Consider the following 26,859-nt stretch of genomic DNA (forward strand, 5'->3'; position numbering starts at 1 on the left):
TCATACATTTTTTTAATGCAAATAAGTTGGTACAGGTTCAGGCAGGTGAAGTACTTATCATGTCACATTGGCGGTGACTTCAGGGATGACAAATTCTGCTCTTCAGGATGTTGGGATTTTTTGTCACACATTTCAGTGTCACACAATCGAGTTTGTTAGAAACTATATTTGTGAGTACAAAATTGATTGTATGTTCTTCAAAAACACATTTGATTTGCAAATTTGTTTTTGTTTTTTCAAATTTGCTATAAAATGCCAGAAAATACTAATTTTAAGAAAAAAATCAGCTAATTTGGATAAATAAACTGGCAAACTGACAAGATGGCAAAATTTTTGACTATTCGTGGCTATTCATTATTTAAAGATATTATACTTCATTACTTGATGTCAATTATTACTAAAGTTAATTTAAATTAAAAGGGTGTGTATACTATATAAAGTGGTCAAAGATTGGAACTAGATTTGACATTTACATTTTTGCACAGTGCACCTCTGGAGATTTCTCCCCTCTCCACAGATGCATAATTCTAGTTAATGGAGGCATTCCCAAAGACCAGTGATTAAGCATCCATTTTGAAAGTGGCGGAATAACCAAGCACAGGGTTGCAATTTGTTTTACCATTATTACTTATTTCACTTATTCACTTGTTATTTTACTTTTAACACCCAACTTATATAAAATGCACATGCAACATTACAATTAGCTGAGGTGCACGCTACATGGCAGCAGCTTATATTAATTATCAATTAAAGCAGGGTCACTTGGCTTGCATGGGTCTGATTTGTAAGGTACAGCCATTTTTATATATTAGCAAATTTTTGGGTAAAAAGCGATTTTAAAAAATATAAAAAAGTTCTGATTAGAGGGAAAAAAAAGTTTAACTAAACAAAATGTTATTTCTCTAAAAAGAAATTCATTTTATTCCACCTATGATTTAATAATTAACTAAATTTATAGTTTATACTTTTCTTATTACAATAATTATTTAATAACAAAGTAACAGCATAGTGAATTTGAAGTATTATGTGTACTTATACTAATACTTATAACTTATACTTACAGTAATGTATAAATAAAGTTTAAAGTAAAATTAGAAATTACAGAACCTCTTTATACAGTATACAATATTGCAAGTTTTTTTAAAGGAGAGTTTACAAAAGATTTGTATCAGTTCCTACTCAAGACCATCCAAAATACAGATGACCATGGGAGAAGCGGTCCTCTTATGTTTGAAGACCAACAACTTTAATGTTTGTCCCTGGGATTTATTGATCGTCTTGGCAAAACTTAATCTTCCTGGAAATTACAAGCATTTAAATTGAAACAGTAGCTCAGATGTTGTTAGTGGTATCTAGGAAATTACAAGCATTTAAATTGAAACAGTAGCTCAGATGTTGTTAGTGGTATTCTAGGAATAAAATTGTCTTCTCCTTTGCCAAAACCAATTATACTTCTGTATGACATACTTATAGATTCTATTTTAAAGTTATACTTTCACTTAAAAAATTAAATTGTCTCAAGATTTGTTGCTTTGTTGAGTTGTCACGAGGTTTCCTTCTGTCAGTCAAAAAATTGTTTATAACCTAAAAATTGTTTTCAAGATTTGTCGCTCTATCACATTGTTGCGATGTCGTGTTGTCGCTATGTGATATAAAAGCTTATTTTTTTCATACTAAACTAGCTGAATACACACGCTTCACTGCGGAATTTCAAGTATAATCACAAAGAGATGAAAAGCGTTGGTACAGTATTTAAGCAAATTAAATACTGCTTTTATTTTTTTTTGCATGTAAAACACAAAACTACACTTATAACAATTGTGATATATATGGTTAAAATCAACAACTTACTAAAATTAAATTAATGATAGATTATTATTATTATTATTATTATTATTATTATTATATTGGCATGCCACTTTAATTTTGTTTGGCAGGCCTTTCCGCGGATTGATGTTGTCAAAAGGCTGGCACTGAGGAGAATAATCCGCCTCCTTCCCTGCCCTGTCCCACCTCTAATGCTGCCCTGCTCAGTGCTGTAAATGCTGGGATGACAGGCCAAGCTTTGCTCGCTGTATGTTAAATATGTAAGGTTTGCAGGGATAGGCTGACTCTATTCCAAAGGGCCCTAGGTCTCCTTGCTTAGCATCTCACTCTCCTTAAGGCTCCTCCTTTGAGGTAAAAGGATAAGTATTTTTGCAGAACACCTAAGGTCACTGGGAGAGCTGTTGGTACCCTTTGCACAACAGATAAGTATTTCCTTTAATGCATCAAGCTTTCCTTTAATTAATTTAAGAGTCAAAATATCTATCTCTCCTTTCCTCCTATTGCTCTCTGAGAGGTTTGGCAATGTTTTGTTCTAGTGACAGGTTAACCTCTGATATTTGAGACACTATACTCTCCTGACTGGAAATAGGTTGGCTAAGTACCTATATCTGAAAAAAAAAAAAAAAAAAATATATATATATATATATATATATATATATATTTAAAGGCAAATATCACTGACTCTTTACAAAATCTCCTGAACCATAAGGCTGGACTTCCTTGCCAGTGGCACTTTTAGAGCAGTCCATTATTCAAATAGGGGAGCCACACCCAGTGATGTTTGACAGTGTTTAGGGGTGGCTGTTGATGTGGCTCCCCTATTTGAATAATGGACTGCTCTGCAACTGCCACTGGCAAGGAAGTGCAGGAACAGAGCATGGTGTCCTCCCCCTCCGTGACTTGGGATCAGCGGCACCAGCATTCTTTATAGCCCCGGCTGGGTGGGCTGTCTTAACTCTCCTCTGTGAGAGGGAATTCTCAATAATAATCTCACCTCTTTTAACCACTTTGTGGGTGGAATTTAGAAAAATCCCTAGTGTGTGCCTTCAACACAAAAGCAAGCTACTGTCCAAATGTCAAGTTCCTAGTCATTATGGTTCAGGAGATTTTGTGATGAGTCAGTGGTATTTGCCTTTTATATATATAGATAACTGTAAAATTTGGTAGCTTCACCTTGAACGCTGTGGAAGATGTTTGTGTACAAGCAAACTTATTCTGTTATATACATAGATTTAGCTATTCTGTAAAATATATCCTAGTAAACATCCCTAATAATTCATGCAGAAAATTATTATATTGCTGTAATGTTTTGACAAAATTGGTGAACAATATTATTTTCTTAAGTCTTTGTTTAGTGATTGACAATAAGGTTTGTTTTGCTCTCTGGCTGCATTAAACTCCTATACAAAATATAATTACAGCCAGAACATATTAGTAGCAAATTAGTTACAAAATAATTATGTGCTATGAAATATTCATTTGTATATTGTTTTGTGGCTACAAAATGGTTTATAAAAGTTCCCAAAATGAACTGTGTTACCTGCCACAATATATTGTGAGCTGAACGGGGTAAGGGTGCCGTCTCCCGTGGTAGACAAATGGATTTTCTTTTACAGCACCCCAAATAGTGATATGCCAGTCAAGGCTTTGACAATAAATAAAGTATCCCTCTCCATGTATCAACATTCTGCCAACTTACAAAACCAGTAATACAATGCATCACTCAATTTAGGAAGTAATGGTGTCTCTCTCTGCAAACCAGCAGGTTGCTCCCCAGGCAATGAGAAAGTTCCTGTCTAGGCTGACAGGCTTTTAACACACCCATGCATCTGTTATCACTGATTAGCCTTCTCTGAGGCTATGGCCCTAAAGACCCTGACTGGACCTAATGAATGGAGCCCTCCCTTGCTCTTCATCCATAGCCCCAGGAACCCTTATCTTTAGCAGAAGCAGCTCTTACCAAGGCATTTACCAACACATTCATGGGGTTTTAATCTCATAGGACAGAAACCTTAGACATATATACCTGCCCTCATACTCAATTACACTGGTTTTATAACAATACTGTACAGTATGTTGTTAAAATAATACATTTTGTAGACAAAATTTACTTAACATAATCCATCTACTAGACAAGAGGACAGAACATCTTAGAAGATATTTTCACGTAATTTGAAGCTGGTAGCTACCAGCAACACGCAAATAATTTAATCAGTATTGTGCCCAGTCCTTTTCTTTTTTTTCTTAATGACTTTGATGATAAATGGAATGCATTAGTGAAAGCTGAGATGGGATATAAGGATGAACAGTAGGTGACAGAAAGCTGAGTAGTAATGCCAAGCAGAGGCACCTGGGGGGAATAGAATGAAGGAAAACACATATACTTAAATAAAGTGGTTGATGCGTTGTGAGAACTAGGCCACTATGTGTGGTGTAAATGGCTAAACATCATGCCAAGCATGTCCGGGACTCTGACACTAAAACACACATGTGACTGTAGAGGTGGGACGGGTTAGAGTAGGAATAATATAGCAATAACCAAGGATTATATTTACTAAAAAGATAATTATGGTCAATTTTGTGTTTCAGGGTCTAAATCACACATTTACTAATAGATGATTTTTGAATTTTTTTTAAAGGATGTCAAAAATCATCTGTTAGTAAATGTGTGATTTAGACCCTGAAACACAAAATTGATCAAAATTCAACCCAACATCGACCAAAAATTGATCAAAATCAAATTTTAGTAAATATACCCCCATGTGCAGTAAGGGCATTTGTGTAATAACAATTAGATGAAGACTGACACACACACATTCATATATATATACTTATGTCATTAGAGGGCAAGTGTAAATACACATTGATAATGATGTCAGTCATCAGCATTACTGAACCTTTTTCGGATTGGCTGATTGTGAATATGCCACTTACACTGATAGGTAATTTCACCATTGCTCTTGCTACATCAGGATTTTATGTGCATATTTTTGCAATAACCAAGATCAGAGGAATTTTTCATGTTGTGTTTGCATATTTTGCAAGTAAACCAAATATTTAAAAACATGGGTATAATAGCATGTCACATGTGTCTGGTGTAATCCTGGTGCACATGCTACACGTGCAGACATCTACTTATCCTGCCGTAGCTGCAACTTTGTATATGAAGACAAAATTGAAGCTTTTTGTAGTGAGTGCATGTTACATCTGCTGATTGGGTGCAATTGACGCTCAGCATCAGCTCCATAGTATTGCCTTGAGATATTGGAGTCAAAAGGACACTGGGGACTGATGGAGCTCACATGTGGGCTACCTCAGTAAGAAAGAGATATGAAGGGTTTAATATTAACTATGTATTACATATGTACTGTATAAGGACGAATGATAAAGACTAGGTTTGTTTACTTTGGAAAAAAGGTAATTAGGGGTTGACCAAATTAATGTGCTTAAATATCGTGATATCAATTCAAATCTTTGGACTAATAAATAAATAATAATGTTTTTGTAGGCTCATACAGAGGAAAAGTTGTTATCAATACAATGGCTTCATCATCAGCTAGGAAGGGTTCTTTACTGTCAGAGAGTTTAAGCTGTAAAGTTATTTACTACTTGTTTTGATAATGGCAAATTAGTCTCAGAATTTAGTTGAATTGGATAAATGTTGGCTGCCTCTCCATGTATCACATAAATACTGGGCAACTATTATTTGACTCTATTTAGTTGAGTTGAGCTACGTAGGACACCCCCTTCCTGACTCTTAGTCAATACATAGATTTAAATTTTGTCCCTTTGTAGTGAAAAATGGTTTTGTCAAAGAGAAAATTTGGAACTTATTGCTGGGTTTACTTAGAACTCTGTATGAAGCTACGCCCAACCCCTGCCAAAACTCTGGCAGCCCGTCAATCAGGCTGCAGCTTGGGTACACTGAGTGCGAAATACAGGAATTCCCTACCTCTCCCCCTCAGACTCTCCACCTCTCTACAAAACTTCAAACGGGCTCTCAAGACCCACTTCTTCACCAAACCCAGCCAAATCTCATCCTAACCCTCTGTTCCACGTTCTCTATGTAGCCCATCTGTGTCACCCCTGTCTGTCTACCCCTCCCCTTAGAATGTAAGCTCTCATGAGCAGGGCCCTCTTCCCTCATGTGCTTATCCTTTCTTACTTTAATAATCTTTAACTGCACCACATCCAGCAGTCTTCTGCCACCTGATACTTATTCCAGTGTCATCTGCTGATGTAACTATGTTTATTTACCCTGTACTTGTCCTATACTGTCATCAACTGTAAGTTGCTGTTTTCCTGTTTGATTATTTATGTACTCTGTAATTGGGCGCTGCGGAACCCTTGTGGCGCCATATAAATAAAGGATAATAATAATAAAATATTTTGCACATTCTCAGAACGGGTCCTGCACAGGCAGACATTTCACTTTTTTGAACAGTAAGAACCATAAAATTGTATAATAAATTAAAATACGGATGTAACTATGGCCCTCATTCCGAGTTGATCGCTCGCTAGCTGCTCTTAGCAGCAATGCAAACGCTAAGCCGCCGCCCTCTGGGAGTGTATCTTAGCTTAGCAGAAATGCGAACGAAAGTTTAGCAGTTCTGCTATAAAATATTTCCCTGCAGTTTCAGAGCAGCTCCAAACCTACTCCTACCTTGCGATCAGTGCAGACTGTTTAGTTCCTGTTTTGACATCACAAACACGCCCTGCGTTCGGCCAGCCACTCCCCGTTTCCCCAGGCATGCCTGCATTATCTTCTGACACGCCTGCGTTTTTTAGCACACTCCCGGAAAACGGTCAGTTTCCGCCCAGAAACACCCCTTTCCTGTCAATCACTCACCGATCAGCAGTGCGACTGAAAAGTGTCGCTAGTCCTTGTGTGAAACGGCATAGTTTTGTGTGAAAGTACGACGCGCGTGCGCACTGCGCACTATACGCATGCGCAGAAATGCCGCTTTTTGAACTAATCGCTGCGCTGCGACCGAAAGCAGCTAGCAATCAACCCGGAATGAGGGCCAATATTACTATGTAACATTGTACTAATGTAAAATATATTTACAGTATGTACAGTAACTATGTAACACATAACTATGTAATTATGTAACAATGTACTTTCTCTATAACGCAAGATGTACAGAAAAGTGGAGCACACAATTCCTTATTTCAACAAACAAAATTCCATAAATAAAAGCTAAATGAACATAAAACAGAACACAAACTTACTGTATGTGCAGCAGTTCCAATACTAATTATGCTTACCTTTAAATGATCGTCTCCCATTGCACAAATATGCAGTGATAATAATTACATCCACTTTCTAATTAATGTTACTGGGGTTTAATACATTATTTAGCTTTCATATTTATATTTTTGTTTATATGCACATATGTGGTATAAAGCATTATAAAGTGATTCAAATGGCAATTTCCCTGCTAAGATAGATTGATACAATTTCTATTTATACCCCTAGTAATGGCAGAAATAGGGGCGTACAATGGTAGCTCTAATTCTCACAGGACTGATTAATCTGCGTGATAATAATATGTCACTCCTTAATGACCTTGTTGTTGGTGGTGTTTAAGATAATAAAAATAACCCGCCCTATGGGTCTTTTCCTACAGGGACTAATCAAGACGGGATAGTTGGTGAAGCATAAACAGAAGTGACCAAAATGATCCCAGATGGTTTATATTATGGAAAGTCACAATGATATTGTAGAAGTGAGTGTTTGGTTCTTGTGAATCTGTTACCTTTACAAAGATTATTAATTAGCAATTACAAAGGTCTGGACAAATTTCCCCAAAGTTAGCCAATTACTGCAATTAATGTGTTAGACTCAATGAACCTATAAAAAAAAGATTCAGGTAATAAAGTATTTAGTTATTTCAGATTTAATGGAGATATTTAGCAAAGCTTGGAGAGAAATAAAATAGTTAGAAATAAAGTACTAACCAATCAGCTTCTAATTTATATGTTACAGGCTGTGTTTAAAAATTGATAGCTAGGAGCTGATTGGTTGGTACTTTAGCTCCCACAATTCTATCTCTTGCCAAGCATTGATAAATACCCACCTTATTGAGCAGGACGCTGATATAGTGGAGAATGTAACAGGATGTGATTTTTCAAACGTGGTCTGAATCAGTGTATTTGTAGAGATTTTCCAGTTGCCATATGTAATAGAATAAGAATACATGTAAATTTGATAACACTGGGCCTCACTCAATGGTGATTCTCTCTCCAATCTCTTCAAATGTTTCTAATATTAAAGGTACATATCTCCATAGTTAGGGAACTCCAGCACTACTGGTGTGAGACCCCTAGAGCCCTCAAGAGGGTGTTCTGTCAATAGCAACCCCCATGCTGTTCCCTTAGTGCTCGATATGCACACTGGTACACTGGTAGAATGACCCTGGACTTAAACCTCCAGCAGTAAGGGCTCACACAAGGTAATTAACCTAGAGTTCAGCTGAAGGATAACCAGCAAGGCAAGTGTTACAGCAGACAGACCGGATGCTGAAATGGTAACTGCAGACAGGCTTGACAGGATATGGTGGCTGGAGACTTCTGGACTGGATATGCACTGGTTACAAGACAGGACAATGATTATTGGATACACAGCAACACAGGAGTTAACTGTAAGAACAATCTGGAGCTGAGTGTATGGTAGAATCACAGCAAGAACAAATGATACTGAAGCAATGAGGTGGTTAACTGCTGGGAACAACCAGGTGCTTGATGTGTATTGATTAAAAGCAGAGTGCTGGCAGCGAGAACCTTGCTGTAGAGAAACGTGCTAGCTGAATAGTGACTAGGCTGCAGTCTTTAATAACACACAGTGGCTAGGATATAGCTTGAGTACTGGATATGCTGCAGGCTTGTGACTTACAGGAACGGCTTGAGTTAAAATACTTTTTTGCAGAAGGCATCCACAGACACACAGGCTGGATGTGCATGGAAATAGGACTGTAAGGATATATTCACAAAGACTTGAGAGGAGCCTGGACATGAATTGGGAACCAACGTGAGAGTAAATGGAGGTCCACGGCAAGAAAAGGACACAGAGCAGGAATTGATGGCATGGGTGTAGGATTGGCAGGGGATATATTCAATTTGTCGGCTGTTGGGATCCCAGTGATCAGGATAGCAATGCCAGAATCCCAACAGCCAACAAAGCCACTAGCCGGAATTCCGGGGCACCAGGGCTATTCCCACTTATTTGTATCCACGACACCCATAGAGTGGGTATAGATCCTGTGACGAGCCACCAATCCAGCAGCATGGCGAGCACAGCAAGCCCGTATCCCATCCGCTGGTAAAACATACTGAGTCCGACTGGCAGGGACAGCACAATAAGGATACAAGGATGCAGGACTCGGATAGACAGACTAGGTCACAGGATCAAACAGACTGGGAACTGTACAGCATACAGAAACTATGTGACAGGTTTCACTAGGACCTAGGACCTAGGGAATATCACCAGCAACTGGAACTAGTCAGAATCCCTTATGAAAAGGAAAGAGACCAATTAGAAGTCATCAGGCTGGAGTCAGGTAAAAAGGCACTCAAACAGGTATGCATGCTTGTAGCAGCCAACATCCTAGTTGCTAGAATACAGACAGAAATGAGCCACAACAGCAACTCATAGCATCCATATGTAATACATGGGCCTCAGGAAAATGCGATTGATGAAATCTGACATGTGAAACCTATTAGCATACAAGTGGCCTAATGTAACACATACAAAGCCTATATAAACAAGCCCATAGTCCACTTTGCATGTCGAGGTAGTGATGGCAGTTTGTGGGAACTCATTTGAGCTCTTTGCAAGTAGGCAGTTCACTCTCAGTGAGGAGCAGTGAGGAGGAGTGCAGCAGTGAGGAGCAGTATAGCAGTGAGGAGCAGCGTAGCAGTGTGGAGCAGCGGAGCAGTTCGGAGGAGTATAGCAGTGAGGAGCAGCATAGCAGTGAGGTGCAGTGAGGAGCAGTGTAATAGTGAGGAGCAGTGTAGCAGTGAGGAGCAGTGTAGCAGTGAGGAGCAGTGTATCAGTGAGGAACAGCGTAGCAGTGAGGAGCAGCGTAGCAGTGAGGAGGAGTATAGCAGTGAGGAGCAGCGTAGCAGTGAGGAGCAGTGTAGCAGTGTGGAGCAGCATAGCAGCGAGGAGCAGCGTAGCAGTGAGGAGCAGCGTAGCAGTGAGGAGCAGTGTAGCAGTGAGGAGCAGTGTATCAGTGAGGAGCAGCATAGCAACGAGGAGCAGCATAGCAGTGAGGAGCAGTGTATCAGTGAGGAGCAGTGTAGCAGTGAGGAGCAGTGTAGCAGTGAGGAGCAGTGTATCAGTGAGGAGCAGAGTAGCAGTGAGGAGCAGTGTAGCAGTGAGGAGCAGAGTAGCAGTGAGGAGCAGCATAGCAGTGAGGAGCAGTGTATCAGTGAGGAGCAGCATAGCAGCGAGGAGCAGAGTAGCAGTGAGGAGCAGTGTAGCAGTGAGGAGCAGCATAGCAGTGAGGAGCAGTGTAGCAGTGAGGAGCAGTGTATCAGTGAGGAGCAGCATAGCAGTGAGGAGCAGCATAGCAGTGAGGAGCAGTGTAGCAGTGAGGAGTAGTGTATCAGTGAGGAGCAGAGTAGCAGTGAGGAGCAGCATAGCAGTGAGGAGCAGTGTATCAGTGAGGAGCAGTATAGCAGTGAGGAGCAGTGTAGCAGTGTATCAGTGAGGAGCAGTATAGCAGTGAGGAGCAGCATAGCAGTGAGGAGCAGTGTAGCAGTGAGGAGTAGTGTAGCAGTAAGGAGGAGTGTAGCAGTGAGGAGCAGTATAGCAGTGAGGAGCAGTATAGCAGTGAGGAGAAGTGTAGCAGTGAGGAGCAGCATAGTAGTGAGGAGCAGTGTAGCAGTGAGGAGCAGTGTATCAGTGAGGAGTAGTGTATCAGTGAGGAGTAGTGTAGCAGTGAGGAGCAGCGTAGCAGTGAGGAGCAGTGTAGCAGTGAGGAGGAGTGTAGCAGTGAGGAGCAGTATAGCAGTGAGGAGCAGTATAGCAGTGAGGAGCAGTATAGCAGTGAGGAGCAGTGTAGCAGTGAGGAGCAGCATAGCAGTGAGGAGCAGTGGAGCAGTGAGGAGCAGTATAGCAGTGAGGAGCAGAGTAGCAGTGAGGAGCAGTGTAGCAGTGAGGAGCAGTGTAGCAGTGAGGAGCAGCATAGCAGCGAGGAGCAGAGGAGTAGTGTAGCAGTGAGGAGCAGTGTAGCAGTGAGGAGCAGTGTATCAGTGAGGAGCAGCGTAGCAGTGAGGAGCAGCATAGCAGTGAGGAGCAGTGTAGCAGTGAGGAGGAGTGTAGCAGTGAGGAGCAGTAGAGCAGTGAGGAGCAGTATAGCAGTGAGGAGCAGTATAGCAGTGAGGAGCAGTGTAGCAGTGAGGAGCAGCATAGCAGTGAGGAGCAGTGGAGCAGTGAGGAGCAGTGTATCAGTGAGGAGCAGTGTATTAGTGAGGAGCAATGTATCAGTGAGGAGCAGCATAGCAGTGAGGAGCAGCATAGCAGTGAGGAGCAGTGTAGCAGTGAGGAGCAGTATAGCAGTGAGGAGCAGAGTAGCAGTGAGGAGCAGTGTAGCAGTGAGGAGCAGTGTAGCAGTGAGGAGCAGCATAGCAGCGAGGAGCAGAGGAGTAGTGTAGCAGTGAGGAGCAGTGTAGCAGTGAGGAGCAGTGTATCAGTGAGGAGCAGCGTAGCAGTGAGGAGCAGCATAGCAGTGAGGAGCAGTGTAGCAGTGAGGAGGAGTGTAGCAGTGAGGAGCAGTATAGCAGTGAGGAGCAGTATAGCAGTGAGGAGCAGTGTAGCAGTGAGGAGCAGCATAGCAGTGAGGAGCAGTGGAGCAGTGAGGAGCAGTGTATCAGTGAGGAGCAGTATAGCAGTGAGGAGCAGAGTAGCAGTGAGGAGCAGTGTAGCAGTGAGGAGCAGTGTAGCAGTGAGGAGCAGCATAGCAGCGAGGAGCAGAGGAGTAGTGTAGCAGTGAGGAGCAGTGTATCAGTGAGGAGCAGTGAGGAGCAGCATAGCAGTGAGGAGCAGTGTAGAAGTGAGGAGGAGTGTAGCAGTGAGGAGCAGTATAGCAGTGAGGAGCAGTATAGCAGTGAGGAGCAGTGGAGCAGTGAGGAGCAGTGTATCAGTGAGGAGCAGTGTATCAGTGAGGAGCAATGTATCACTGAGGAGCAGCATAGCAGTGAGGAGCAGTGTAGCAGTGAGGAGCAGTGTAGCAGTGAGGAGCAGCATAGCAGTGAGGAGCAGTGTAGCAGTGAGGAGCAGTGCAGCAGTATGGAGGAGTGTAGCAGTGAGGAGCAGCATAGCAGTGAGGAGCAGTGTAGCAGTGAGGAGGAGTGTAGCAGTGAGGAGCAGTATAGCAGTGAGGAGCAGTATAGCAGTGAGGAGGAGTGTAGCAGTGAGGAGCAGCATAGCAGTGAGGAGCAGTATAGCAGTGAGGAGGAGTGTAGCAGTGAGGAGCAGCATAGCAGTGAGGAGCAGTGTGGCAGTGAGGAGGAGTGTAGCAGTGAGGAGGAGTGTAGCAGTGAGGAGCAGCATAGCAGTGAGGAGCAGTATAGCAGTGAGGAGCAGTGGAGCAGTGAGGAGCAGTGTATCAGTGAGGAGCAATGTATCAGTGAGGAGCAGCATAGCAGTGAGGAGCAGTGTAGCAGTGAGGAGCAGTGTAGCAGTGAGGAGCAGCATAGCAGTGAGGAGCAGTGTAGTAGTGAGGAGCAGCATAGCAGTGAGGAGCAGTGTAGCAGTGAGGAGCAGTGTAGCAGTGAGGAGCAGTGTAGCAGTTTGGAGGAGTGTAGCAGTGAGGAGCAGTGTAGTAGGTTGGTTGACCAAAAACAACAAAACCAGGGTCCAAGTACTGTAGGGTATGTGCAAGTAATACAGTACCTACAAATCTTGAATGGCCTCTGATTCCTTCTCAGATTTAGAAGTGGTGTGGTTATTTATAGTGAATCACACAAACCTCATAAACCTACATGAGCAGGTGAGAGATGATCCTAAACATTTGTCTGGTAGTTACCATGCAGCGCCTAGGCTGATTCAATTCTGTGCCCTGCACTCTATGGCCCTAGGCTCATTCCAGTCTGTAACACCAAAAGTGTTTGCAGGGATTACAGTACACAGGCTTTTTTTTTTAGGCACTTAATTAAAATAATTGCGCACATATTTATCTGTCCTCAGTCATAAAATCAGAGTGGCAGGATTTAATGCTGCCTTCTGTAGGACACTCTAATATCTTGGGAGACAATTTAATTGCACTCGTTTTGCACCACACTGGAGTCAGGATGTCCGTTGGCATCACTTCCAATCCTTTAATGTGCAGGCGGTATGATTTGCAGACCCCAACGTTATGCATGTGGTATCAAGCTTCCCTGGGTCTTGTCATGATGCCTCTATCCTGCACAAATCAGGCCTGTGGTACAATTTAGGAGTGGGGAGATGCCTGAGGCATGGCTAGTATGTTTGTTTAACTTTGTGTAACCTCTAAGATTGGCTTGTATACTGGAACTAACGTTACCTTGTATTTCTTATTTAATTTCAGCTGATTCAGGATATGGGTATCAACAGTGGTTAAAGTGGGGCGGAACGGGGCGGAACTGCGTTCCGTCACCTCTAATTGCAGGCGGAACTAGTTCCGCCTCCGCCCGGCCACAGCATCAGGTCCCTGCTGCATTGCAAAGGTAGCAGCGGCCGCCAGCCAATCCCGGCTCGCAGACCGGCTGCAGCACCAATCAAAAAAAGGGGCGGCTTTTTAAAAATCTGGCGTGAACCAATCACGGCTCGCGGACCGCCAGCCAATGAGAAGCTGCCATGTGGCAGCTTCTCATTAGCTGGCGGTCCGGGAGCAGTGAATGGTGCACAATTGGCGCCAGATTCAAAGTGCAGCCTCGCTGCTTTGCAATAGCAGCCAGTCCGTGAGCCAGGACTGTCTGGTGGCCGCTGCTAGCTTTACACCGCAGCCGGGGACCTGATGCTCCAGCCCACAGCCACTGAAGCACACAGCCACACTGAGGAGAGTGCTGCTGGACTGAGGAGCAGCAATGACAGGGGCGAGGATTTGACGCCGGGCAGCTCATGGACCGGCAATGGAGAGACAGCGGCAGCATTTTTGTGGCGCCAGCTGCGAGCAAATTGCGGCTAGTGACCCAACAGCCAGACGGCGGATTAACGTAGCAGCCTTCAGGTGTCCCAGCCTTCAGGTACCCCGCATCTTTGTCTGTTACCATGTGACAAGCACACAACCTCCCTGCTACTGTCAATTTCCTCATTCAGGTCCCTTCATTTTGCCAATAGGTTGCCAAGTGACTCCGGGCTCTGTATGCCCGCAGCAATGACTAGAGCTCTGCTCGGCTGTTCATAGACACTGCACAGTCGTGTGGGATTGGGGCAGATATCTGTGTTATCTGGTGGGTGCAGGCTGACAGCGCATGGGTGGATGCTGCATTCAGTGGGAGCCTCTCACGGTCACCCTGCACGGCTGACTTCCACATTTCTCCTCTTGACAACCACAGTCCGCTACAGTGACACTAGTGACTGTCTGTTTGGACACTTAGTTGTTCAAAACTCCCAAGGTGACTCCAGGAGGGGAGAAATCCTTTTCCACCTTCGGGAAAGAGATGGAGCTACAGGGTCTGGCAGAAGTGGGTAAAGGGTGCGGAGAAGGGAGAGAGCTGGTTGGCCTGCTCTCAAGCCTCCCTATCTGAGTAAGCACTTCAGTGGCATCAGAGAGAGCCAGCTGCCACCTCTTACCTCATTGCACCTAGGCCCATGGAAGCTGCAGTGTCCTAAAACATATAGGATATGCACTTATGCAAAATATATCTAATTATTAGACACATTATTGCTACACTTATCGCATGAGGCCTCTGTTTCTAAAAAGTGAAGGGAATGTTCTGTGTGGGGGGATACTTGCCAGCGGTTGTGTGTAAGTGGCTCTGATATTGTGGGCATTGTGTGTGCAAAGGGCACTAGTATGTGGGACGGGCAATGTGAAGAAAATTGTGCTACTGTGAGACATTATTTTGAATTGGGGTACTTTTGTGTGGCCACGCCCCTTCCTTGTGAGGCCACACCCCTTTCTGTGGCGCGCGCGCCTTCGGCGCGCACTAAGCAGGGGGGGGTCATGGCGGAGGTGAGTTCCCCCACCTCTCCAGGACCACTTTAAGCCCTGGGTATCAAATATGGATTATGGTAACTCTGTTGAAGTCAGCGGTCTGGCTCATTTCCTCTAAGAACATAATAGAATGCACCTCTGGAATATTGAAGAGCAGGTTAAAGTGCCTTGATAAATCTGGTGGTGAACTCCTTTATAATCCTGGTAAAGTTGGAGATATTCCCACCGGCTATTAAAAGAGGTGGCATTGCTGCTACTCACTACAGACATTGCCGCTAGCAGTTTGCTCAACATGATGCTAATCTTTACCAGTGGTGGCTGCTGCCCCTGGGCTGCAGTTCCAGCCACACACTGCTGGGGGAGCCGGTCAGCACATACAAACATACTTGTGATGTTGTCTGTAATATATGTGCTGACTCTGCTTGTCTATCATCTTCTATAAGCCTGCCCCCAGACTCCTTTGAGCCAATGGTGGTCAGGGGGTGGGTTTATAGAAGATGACAGACAAGCAGAGTGATGTCTCCCATGCTTCGGCAGCCAGCCGGTCAGCGATATACACAGCAGTGGCTGCTGATCCCTGGGTAAGGCAGCCAGCACATATATTACATACAACATCACAGTCTGTTTATATGTGCTGACTGGCTCCCCCCTGCAATATGTGGTCAGAGCTGCAACTGCCATTGATCCTTAGGCATACTGTACTGTATATCCAGGGCCGGTTCTACACCTTATGGCGCCCAGTGCGAAAGTTTCCCTGGTGCCCCCCCGCGGCAAAAAAGTTAGTGTGCGTCAGAGGCGCACAGCAAAAAATAGGGGCATGACTTCATAGGGGAGGGGCGTGGCCACAGTTATGCCCCCAGTAGCTGTGCCCCCAGATTTGCCCCAAGTAGTTGTGCCCCCCAGTTGATTTGCCCCAGTAGATTTGCCCCCTGTAGCTATGCCCCCAGTAGATTTGCCCCAGCAGTTGTGCCCACTATAGCTATGCCCCCCACTAGATTTGCCCCAGTAGATGTGCCCCATCGCTGTGCCCCCTGTTGCTTTGCCCCCCGTAGTTGTGCCCCCTGTAGCTATGCCCTTAGTAGTTGTGCCCTCTGTTGCCGTGCCCCCTGTTGCTGTGCCCCCTGTAGTTGTGCCCCCTGTCGCTGTGCCCCCAGTAGATTTGCCCCAGTAGTTGTGCCCCCTGTTGCTTTGCCCCCAGTAGTTGTGCCCCCCTGTCGCTGTGCCCCTTAGTAGTCGCTTACAAACACACACAAAAATAAAAAAACAATACTTACTACTGCCCTGTTCCTGCTTCCCGACCGCTGCTGCTGCTCCGTCTGGCCTCCCGTGGCTCCTCTCTATGGGAGAGACGTCATGACATCTCTCCCATAGCAGCGCCGCACAGACACTAGAGGTCAATAATGACCTCTAGTGTCTGTCACTGGAGCCGGCTGCAGCGGACGCCCACACAGCCCACGGCGTCTGCTGCAGCCGGGGAGTGGGGTGCGGGTAAGTGGCGGTGCCTGTGGGGTGACTGCGCCCGCGACCCCAGGCCGCAGTGCCCCGGGCGCAGGCACTGCTTGACCCCACCAAGAACCGCTCCTGTGTATATCCTGAAATTACAGTGGCCTAAAGACGAACATTCAGCTTTCAATAAAATGAGATGCGGTCATGCTGACCACTAGTAGTGTTGTGTTTCTCTGTCTGCTATACTGCTGCTCAGGGGACGCTCCAGAGTGGGGCTGCAGCGCAGTCCAAAATTCAAATAGGGCTGAAAAACCAACTGCCAGTGAGACAGTTGGTGACAGTTGGAGACAGTTTGGAGTGGCAGTTGGCGTGACTACCCTCTTTGAATTTTGGACTGCGCTGCAGCCCCACATCTGGAGCCCCCACTGCTGCTACTATAGGCACTGACAGCAAGTCACAGACAATAGGAGCACATGACTCTATAAGTAGTCTCCATGACAGCATTACCATTTATTGAAAGCTGAACCTGCGTCTTTAGACCGTCTCAGTTCTGTGGTATACAGTATGTGTAGAGATTACCATAATGTTGAACAAATTGCTAAGGGCAATATCTGTAGCGTTTAGTGGGAAAGCCATTTCTCTGGCATTGTATAGAAATGAACATGGGGGAAGGTGAGGAGTTTGCAATGAATTCAGCAGCAGTTCACTACAGGTACCAGTAAGATGGCCTACATCACAAAACATACCCAGAAAGACTAAGAAATCTCAATATGTATAGTTTGGAGCAGAGAAGGGAAAGGGGGGACATGATAGAAACTTTCAAATATATAAAGGGTTTTAACAAAGTCCAGGAGGGAAACATTCATCAAATGAAGAGAAGCAATAGGACACGAGGACATGCACTGAGACTGGAGGGGGGGGGGGGGGGGTTCAGGGGAAATTTGCGGAAAATTTATTTCACAGAAAGGGTAGTGTACAAGTGGAATAGCCTCCCATCAGAGGTGGTAGAGGCTAAGACAGTAGAGCAATTTAAACATGCATGGGATAGACATAAGGATATCCTTACAAAGAAATACGGATCAAATAAGGTTAGAGATAAAAATAATGTAAAAAAAAAAAAAAAAGGGGCAGACTAGATGGGCCAAGTGGTTCTTATCTGCCGACAAATTCTATGTTTCTATGTTTCTATGTTTCTATGTTTCTAAGTATGATGTCATCTCCTTTTACTGAAAGCTGAATGTGCGCCTTTACACCCCTGGCAGAGCTGTGGTACACAGTATGCCTAAAGATTATTGTCATGTTCAGCAAGCTATTATCAGCAATGTCTGTACAGATTAGCGGAGTATGTGGGTGGATATCTGTTGTGATTAGCGGGCTGTGATGCCCTAGGCAAGATTTTGGCTGGTGTCCCCTAGCACCGCCGCTAGTTCTGCAGGAGATACCTGGCATGAGTCAGCTGGCAGCTCTGCTAACGTCGGGCGCCTTATGTTTATGAAAATGCATCTTATTTGCATTACTATGTGGCTGGGATGCACAAGCAGCTTCTGATGATTAAAATGATATACAGCATGCCTATATTCTATGTGCGACTGCGGCTGTATCTGTATACGAAATGCTACATTACAGTGATTTCCAGGAATACACACAGAATATAGGCATGCCACATATCATTATAATCAGCAGAAGCTGCTGGTGCCCCTAAGCATACCAAATACCCTAGGCATTTGCCTAGTTTGCCTATGCCTAAGGCCGGTTCTGGTGGTCGTCTTTGTCAAACAGATACTGTATATATATCTATAGATAATATAGCATACAGATGGAGCCACCCTAGTCATGGCTCTGTCTGTGAGTAGTGTCCTTCAATGCCCGCTGTGTGCCCGAATGGCAGAACAACAGAATTGCTGCAATCAGGTACCATCTAGTGGCAGCCGCAAAAACAAACAATTGAACCTATATAGTATGTCCTCTTTTGATGAGCTCATTCGCGTTGTCTACCTTTTCTCCCTTGACCTCACCTCACTCTTATCTCCAACTGTCTCTCAGATGTCTCTTCTTGAATGTACCAGCGCTTTCTTCAACCTAACATGTCTAAGATGACCTAATCATCTTCCCTCCCTCCCGCATAACCTCACCTCCTACACTCTAATTTTCTATTGATGGCACTACTGTCTCCTCTAACCCACAAGTGCGCTGTCTTTGAGTAATCCTTGACTATTCCCTCCCCTTTCAACACCACACATTCAGCACCTCTCACAAACCTGCCTTTCTCATCTCAAAAATATTTCCAGGATCAGACCCTTTCTCACCCAGGATGCTACCAAGACCCTTATCTACTCACTGGTCATCTCCAGACTGGACTACTGTAATGTCCTCCTATGTGGTATCCCTGAAAAATGCTTCTCTCCAATCCTCAATGCTGCTGCCAGGCTTATCTTCCTTACCAAATGTACTACGTCCATCTCCTCTCTCTTACAAGCTCTTCACTGGCTCACTTGAATCCAGTTGAAGCTTCTCACACTCACTTACAAAGCCCTCACCCACTCCTCTCCCAATTACATCTCTGACATTATCTCTCTTTACACTCCCTTCCATCCTCTTTACCCCATTAATGCACGCCACCTCTCCTACCAACTGATTATTACCTCCCACTCATACCTCAATGTGTTTCAGTGCAGCCGCAGGCAGCTATGCCCTATCCCACCTCCTTTGCCACCAGAGCTTACAGTGCAGCCCAGTCACCACCCCCTTCCACGGAGGTTACACTAATTATCAACCTTGCCCCAATAACCGGTGCTTACAGTGCAGCCTGACCAATGACCACCCCCTTCCCCTGATGGGAGGTTACAGTGAACCACGAGCAAAGCCGCCCGATCCTCCCATGCTGCCACAGCAGCCGCTATGCCCTCCCCCGGCCATAGAGGTTACAGTGAGCCGTGGCCAATACTGCCTGATCCCCCGCTGCCAAATTTGCCGGAGTATACTGTTAGTCGTGGGCTGTAATGCCCGACCCCACTTCCCGCCTCCTTCCTCCGCTGCAGTTTAAAGTTGTCACACACACCCACATAGCTTACAGTGAGCCGCGAGCAGTAACGCCGGATCCTCCCACAGCTGCTGGAGTTTACTGTGAGCCACAGGCTGTAATCCCAGAGCCCACCTCTCCCTGCCGCAACCTTAGCTTAAAGTCACCCCAAAGCTTACTGTGAGCCGCATCTGTAATGCCTGATTTCTCCCCCCAGAGTTAAAGTGCAGCCCAACAACCACCCCTCCCCCAGAATACACTTATCACATGGGCAGTCATGCTTTCACCCCCACTCCCCTCCCCATGGAAGTCACAGTGTTCAGGGGACTCCTGCTGTGGTACTGTGTAAATGGGGACTCTTCCTGCCATAATGTGTAAAAGGGGGCTTTGCCTGTTGTAATGTGTAAAAGGGACTCTACCTGGCGTAATGTGTAAAAAGGGTCTCTGTCAGTCATAATGTGTAAACGGGGACTCTGTCTGCAGTAATGTATAAAAGGGGACTCTACCTGGTGTAATGTGTTAAAGGGGACTCTACCTGGCATAATGTGTAAAAGTGGGCTCTACCTGGTGTAATGCGTGATAGGGGCTCTACCTGGAGTATTATGTAAAATGGGGCTCTACCTGGAGTAATGTGTAAACGGGGCTCTGCCTGGTGTAATGTGTGTAACTGGTGCTGCTGTGTGGCGTAATTTGAATAATGGAGCCCACTGGGTAGCATAGTATGAATTGGTACAGTATTATTTTGTGGCCAGGCCCCTATATTTTTGTCACTGGCCCTAATTTTTATATGGGGGGGAGCTGATGATGTTTATTGCACACAACGCTAAAATGTCTAGTTACGGCACTGCATGCTGCTTCCTTGCTCTGGAATTCTCTACCTCTCCCCCTCAGACTCTTCATTCTCTACAAAATTTTAAACAGGCTCTCAAGACCCACTTCACCAAATCCAGAAAACTGTAATCCTAAACCCTATGTCCAGAGGCTGGCTGGGCATGGGGGGTAGGGTGCCATCGGCCCCCCGGGCCAGTGCAATTTAGGTGTTCCAGGGCCATTTTTGCATTGCATTCCCTGTGAAAAGCTGGGTCACTTGCTTGAGTCTGCCCCCAGGCTGAAAGTTGCCAGCCTCTGCCTATGTCCCATGCTCACTGTCTACCCCATCTGTGTCACCTCTGCCTGTCTGCCCTTCCCCTTTAGAATGTAAGCTCTCACGAGCAGGGCCCTCTTCCATCATGTGGGTTTCCTTCTCTTACTTAAACTATCTTCTACTCTATACTCCCTTTGATGACACGAAATACCTCAGTTCTCTGCCACCCTGATACTTATTTCAGTGGCATCTGCTGAAGCAGCTATGTTAATATACCCTGTACTTGTCATATATTGTCTTGAACTGTAAGTCACTGTTTTATTGATTTGTATATTTGTGTATGTACTTGAGTCAATGTTCAAGTGAATTACTTATCATAATCATCATCAACATAATCACTATCATAATCATCAGTATTATCATCATTAGTATTATCATCATCATCATCATCATCATCATCATCATCATCACCACCACCACAACTGTCATCATCAATCATCATCATCATCATCATCATCATCACAATAATCATCATCACCTTCATTATCATCATCATCATCATCATCATCACAACTATTATCATCAACATTAACACTAACAGAATAATCAGATATCATCAATCATCACCATAATTATCATTTTCATAATCATCATCCTATTCCTCATAATTATCATCATCATCATCATAGTCGTCGTCACCATCCTCCATCTCATCATCATCATCATCAGGTATCTTCATCAACACAATCATCACATTATGTGAGGGTTTTAGACTGTAGTGGAGGGTGTCTTTTTGTTTACCAACCTGATTGTTCTAAAATGGAATAAAAAGCACAAGGTACCAGCGCTGGCTGTAAGAATTATATAAGGACGGTTTGCTGAATAAAATGTCAATTTATTAAACCATTTAAAAAGACAGGTGTAAAATCCCGTTATTATTCTGAATAACACTTAAAATATATAGTATAATAATTCCCCCTGGGTATAGTCACTTTTACATCCACTCTCCTCTGGGACATGTAAATTTTATACGGCTAGGACAGTCTCCAGGTAGCATTCACTGTAGCAGCAGATAATTACCGGTTTCCACAGAAGAGATGTTTGATGGCATCAGCTTTAGGAGGAGTCCATTGCTAGCTGTTTATGTGGATCCGGTTCTTTATCCTTATGGAATGAATTCCCAGTGATAGGAGCAAAGTCCAAATAAGTGCCGAGAGTGTCAGAGTCCCAATGTGTCGTGGAGTGGTGCCCAGGTGGGGTAAAGGCTCAACGCGTTTCGCTGGCAACAGGGTGATCCAGCTTGCTCCTGAGGAAGCTGGATCACCCTGTTGCCAGCGAAACGCGTTGAGCCTTTACCCCACCTGGGCACCACTCCACGACACATTGGGACTCTGACACTCTCGGCACTTATTTGGACTTTGCTCCTATCACTGGGAATTCATTCCATAAGGATAAAGAACCGGATCCACATAAACAGCTAGCAATGGACTCCTCCTAAAGCTGATGCCATCAAACATCTCTTCTGTGGAAACCGGTAATTATCTGCTGCTACAGTGAATACTACCTGGAGACTGTCCTAGCCGTATAAAATTTACATGTCCCAGAGGAGAGTGGATGTAAAAGTGACTATACCCAGGGGGAATTATTATACTATATATTTTAAGTGTTATTCAGAATAATAACGGGATTTTACACCTGTCTTTTTAAATGGTTTAATAAATTGACATTTTATTCAGCAAATCGTCCTTATATAATTCTTACAGCCAGCGCTGGTACCTTGTGCTTTTTATTCCAATATATTCTGGGATTTGACCATCCCCATACCAGCTGCTGCTGGCTGCGCACTTACACATCTTTTTACTGTTCTAAAATGGAGCCTGGTAGTTTGGGTGGTCTTTCCTCTGGGCAAAGGTTGTGCTGGGACTTTTGGACCCCACCATGTTGGCAAAGGACAGTGGTCATGTAGCTGGGACCCTGAATAATCTGCTAGAGTTGGTTACATGAAATCCTAGTAGGAACTGTATTTAACTGGGGTAACTGCCACTGATGAGTTTTGGTGACTCTGGCGGGACTTTTGGGGAGACTTGTTTTCAATCATATGATTATGAGATGTTTTTATAAGCCCTTTGGTGATTGTGTGATGTTACCTAGGATCTGGTGTTGTTTTTACATTACCTTTCAATAAATGTTTGATTATAAGGTACCTTCTCTTTATCTGTGTGAGCGCTGTGTGTGAGGGAGTACTAGAATAAAGTGGGCTTTCTGTACTAAATCCAGTAACTTCACACCTTTAATATCATCATCATCATCATCATCATCATCAATCAGCATTATAATAATCATGTCACGGCCCTGACTTTCAACACTCATGTTATAAGTAATTTGTTAAGTGACTTCCTGCTTGCCCTTATTTAAGAATAGATGCACAAATGTTCCCATATTGGAGCATGTCAGCTGACTGCTGTCCTTCAGTTAGAATGCTCCTTACCTCAGTTGCCCAATTAGAAGCCTTACTGTGGGGCATAATGTGTAATGGGCATTACAGGGTGTGGCATAATGTTTCATGGGCATTAGGGTGTGTGGCATATTGAGTAAGAGGCATTATGGTGTGTGTTATAATGTGTCACAGGCATTGTATGTGGTATATTGTCTTAGGGGCATTGCAGTGTGTGGCATAATGTATAACAGGCATTGCAGTGTGGTGTAATGTATAATGGGCATAACGATGTGTTGTATAATGGTGTCACAGACATTACAGTGTGTGGCATAATATGTCAGGGGCATTACAGTGTGTGGCATATTGTGTAATGGGCATTATGGTGTGTGGAATAATGTGTAAGGGGCATTGCTGTGCAGGGCATAATGTGTAAGGGGCATTACTATAGGGAGGAAAAATAACAAGTAATGTAAGGGGAATGAATCAGGTCTTTTTTTTCCTGTGGTGGCCAATGTCTGGGCGTGCAGGTTATAAAACTGGAGTATAAGGTAGTAATTTTCTGCAATGTCACGCCCCTTGCAGTGAGGCCACACACCCTTTTTGGAGCTTGCTTATGTCTCTTATGGCACATGTTACTTTACTTTTCATATGTCAATGGGATGGGGTGGCAGAAACTTTTTTGGCAGGGGGGAGCAAAATTTATAGCTACGCCACTGCCCTCGAGTCCGATGCCAACACTGAGAGAGCCCCAGCACCCATTCAAGTACAGTATTATTATTATTTTTTTCAAAAACTTTAGTAGCTCTTCAGGAGGTTTAATTTTTCTTGAGTAGCTCACACCTCAACTAAAGTTGGAGACCACTGGCCTACATAATCTCACTCAGCGTTTGCTTCAGCATGTTTATACAGACTTTTGCTATTATTCTCTGACTCCAGTATTCTGCTGAGCATACAAAGTTCCCAAGGTGCAACACCCACAGGTCAAGCAAAAGACTGTACTGCTAATTGCTGATCCTCGTTCCAAGCTGAATATCCACCTGGGAGTTCCTCTGTGCTTGTAGTCTTCAGGTTCCTGATTGTACAGTGTTTCACAGATCAACTAGCAAGTGCAGGAGTAGTGCATTACCCAATCTGCTGCAGGCATCCTGAAATACTGCTGTTCTGTTAACCCCTGAATCACCAGCCAGCAAGTTTATTCTTTTGTATACACATTGCTTCTATTCCAGCCATAGTATCAGTATCCAGCAACACAAACTTTATCCTTCAGTAACCTGAGACTAGATAATGTGTATCATACTGGAATGTTAGGAGACAAGAGATATTGGAAAGTTCCAAAAGCGATTTAATTCTTATCAGTGAGTGGGGGAGTTTTATGGCCCCAAAACCAGTTCTGGCAGACCCTGCCACATGTAGGGGTTTAGGACAGGAAGTGCAGGGGGATTTTAGAAAAAGGAACAAAGCACAGGACAGTGCAGTATGAGCTGAGGACAGAGATGGAGGGCACAGGCTAGTGTCCAGGGGAAACGCAGTCCAGGGACTGTGGAACAAGCATAGTCCACAGTCCCTGGCATGATGGAGAGAAGAGCAGCGTGTGGGTGTTGCTATGAAGAGAGGGAGAGCCCATATCTGCAGTGTAACAGGAGAGCCAGCAGCTTCAGTGAGAGATGGAGAGTGCAGTGTGAGAGCCACAGTATGCAGAGTACAGTGGAAGGAACCAGGAACAAAGGACCTTCAGGTGTACTCAAGAAGCAGGATGGGAGGTGTGAGTCTGCGGGAGAGGACGAGCTGGGTGAGTGGTAGGAACCACGTTTGGCGGAAGGCCCCCAGTAACGTGTCCATGAGAGATCCCGTTTAGATAGAGCCCCTAGTGAATGGGGGAGAGCACACTGAAATGAATCTCAGTTTGCGGAAGCCGCACTACTGATTCCCAGAGACTGCGCTGGTATGTACTGTACTTTAATGCCGTCACATCACTGTAAATGCTGTTATTGCCAGTGAAGCAAATGAAAGGAGATGTAACCTGATGTAACCCATATGAATATTGTGCTGTTGAGAAGATAAAGAAGTTAAATGTTACTGTCGTGATAACCAGTGGCGGATCCAGGGGGGGGGGGGGCACTCGGGCCCGTGCCCCCCCTGTCATTTCTGGCCTCCGTCCCCTCCGTCCCCCGTTCTCCCTCTGCGCTCCCCCGTTCTCCCCCGGTGCCGCACAGGGAGATGACGGGCGCCCGCTGAGATTGTTTTACCAGCGGGCGCTCGTCTCCCTGCACAGCGGTAGCCGGAGGCAGGAGCTCAGTACTGAGCTCCGGCTTCCGGCGCTGTCACTGTGCGCCGTGCGCTATGGGAGAGACGTCAGTCATGTCTCTCTCATAGTGCTGAGGAGCGGACGCCCAGGGAGGAGGAGGACTGCAGCGGCGCGGGAACGGGGCTCGGTAAGTATGTTTTTTTCTTCTTTAATGCAGCGGGGGCATCTCCTGGGGGCAAACTACTGGGGACATTACTACTGGGGGGTATCAACAAGGGGCATTACTACTGGGGGGGCAAACTACTGGGGGCATTATAACCTGGGGGCATCACTACTGAGGGGTCATCTATTGGGGGCAGCTACTGTGGGACATTTTACTGGGGGCCATCTACTGGGGGCATTACTACAGGGAGGTCATCTATTGGGGCAAACTCGTAGTGGGCATTATTACTGGGGGGGTCATCAATTGGGGGCAGCTACTGGGGCATTATTACTGGGGGGCATCTACTGGGGGCATTACTACTGGGGGGTCATCTATTGGGGGCAGCTACTGGGGGACATTTTTACTGGGGGGCATCTACTGGGGGCATTATTACTGGGGGGCATCTACTGGGGGCATTACTACTGGGAGGTCATCTATTGGGGGCAAACTTATAAGGGGCATTACTGCTGGGGGCAAACTACTGGAGGACATTATTACTGGGGGGTATCTACTGGGGGCAAACTGCTGGGGGACATTATTACTGGGTGGCATCTACTGGGGGCAAACTACTGGGGGACTATTACTGGGGGCCAACTACAAAGGTGCCAACTACTGGCGGCGAAACTACAGGGGCATTACTATTGGCGGCTTAACTACAGGGGCATTACTACTTGGGGGCTAAACTACAGGGGGGCCAAACTACTGGGGGCGTAACTACAGGGGCCAAACTACTGGGGGATAACTACAGGGGCCAAACTACTGGGGGCATTACTACTGAAGGCTAAGCTACGAGGGGGCATAACTACAGGGACTAAACTACAATGGGGCAAACTACAGGGGGGCATTACTACTGGTGGCTAAACTACTGGGGGCATTACCACTGGGAGGCTAAACTAAAGGGGGCAGGGGTAAACTACTGGAGTCATGACTGAAGGGGAATTACCACTGGAGGCATAATGACTGGGGGCATTACTACAGCAACATTACTACTGGGGGCAATACGGGCATTGCAAAAGGGGCACCACTACTTGGGGGTCTATATAAGGGGCACTACCAGTACAGTGGACATTGCATAATGAGCGCTACAACTGTGGGCATTGTATAAGAAGCGCCACCTCACATGCACCGAAGCCGCACGCAAATGTACTTGCCCCTTCCATGGTGCCCCCCCCTATCATTTTCTTCTGGATCCGCCCCTGGTGATAACCCTGTCTGAACTGTGAATAAACTGCTTGCTTATGTGATCAAACGGCCTGGTGTGCAATGCTTTTAAAATGACTGACGGATCTGCCGCTGCCCGGCTATCACAAATGTGTGCTGTAATACCTTAGCTACACAATGCTACACTCTGTATCAAGTACTGGGCTACTGCTGAACTGGACTGGATCCAGGATGCGGTTGAACCAGACTGTATCTGGGCTATGGCTGAAATGGTCTGGATCTTGGCTATGGCTACGGCTGACCCTGACTGA

At 45.1% G+C, this 26,859-nt stretch overlaps 1 protein-coding gene across 1 annotated transcript; it reads left to right on the plus strand.

Annotated features, from left to right (window-relative positions):
• Positions 1–85: 85 nt before the first annotated feature.
• Positions 86–26,859, plus strand: LOC134989386 (protein starmaker-like). Its single transcript, XM_063950606.1, has 5 exons — positions 86–188; positions 9,693–10,428; positions 11,527–12,656; positions 12,763–12,824; positions 26,719–26,859. Exons 1-5 carry the CDS (start codon positions 86–88, stop codon positions 26,857–26,859), a joined length of 2,172 nt encoding a protein of 723 aa, XP_063806676.1.

Source organism: Pseudophryne corroboree, chromosome 2 (genome assembly GCF_028390025.1).
Source record: "Pseudophryne corroboree isolate aPseCor3 chromosome 2, aPseCor3.hap2, whole genome shotgun sequence".
NCBI lineage: Eukaryota > Metazoa > Chordata > Amphibia > Anura > Myobatrachidae > Pseudophryne > Pseudophryne corroboree.

Coding starts and splice junctions, on each gene's coding strand:
- LOC134989386 (XM_063950606.1), top strand. CDS start 86: ATGACAAATTCTGCTCTTCAGGATGTTGGGATTTTTTGTCACACATTT. Junction 189..9,692: donor TTGTGAGTACAAAATTGATT/GTATGTTCTTCA, acceptor AGTGAGGAGCAG/TGAGGAGGAGTGCAGCAGTG. Junction 12,825..26,718: donor TCATAAACCTACATGAGCAG/GTGAGAGATGAT, acceptor GTAATACCTTAG/CTACACAATGCTACACTCTG.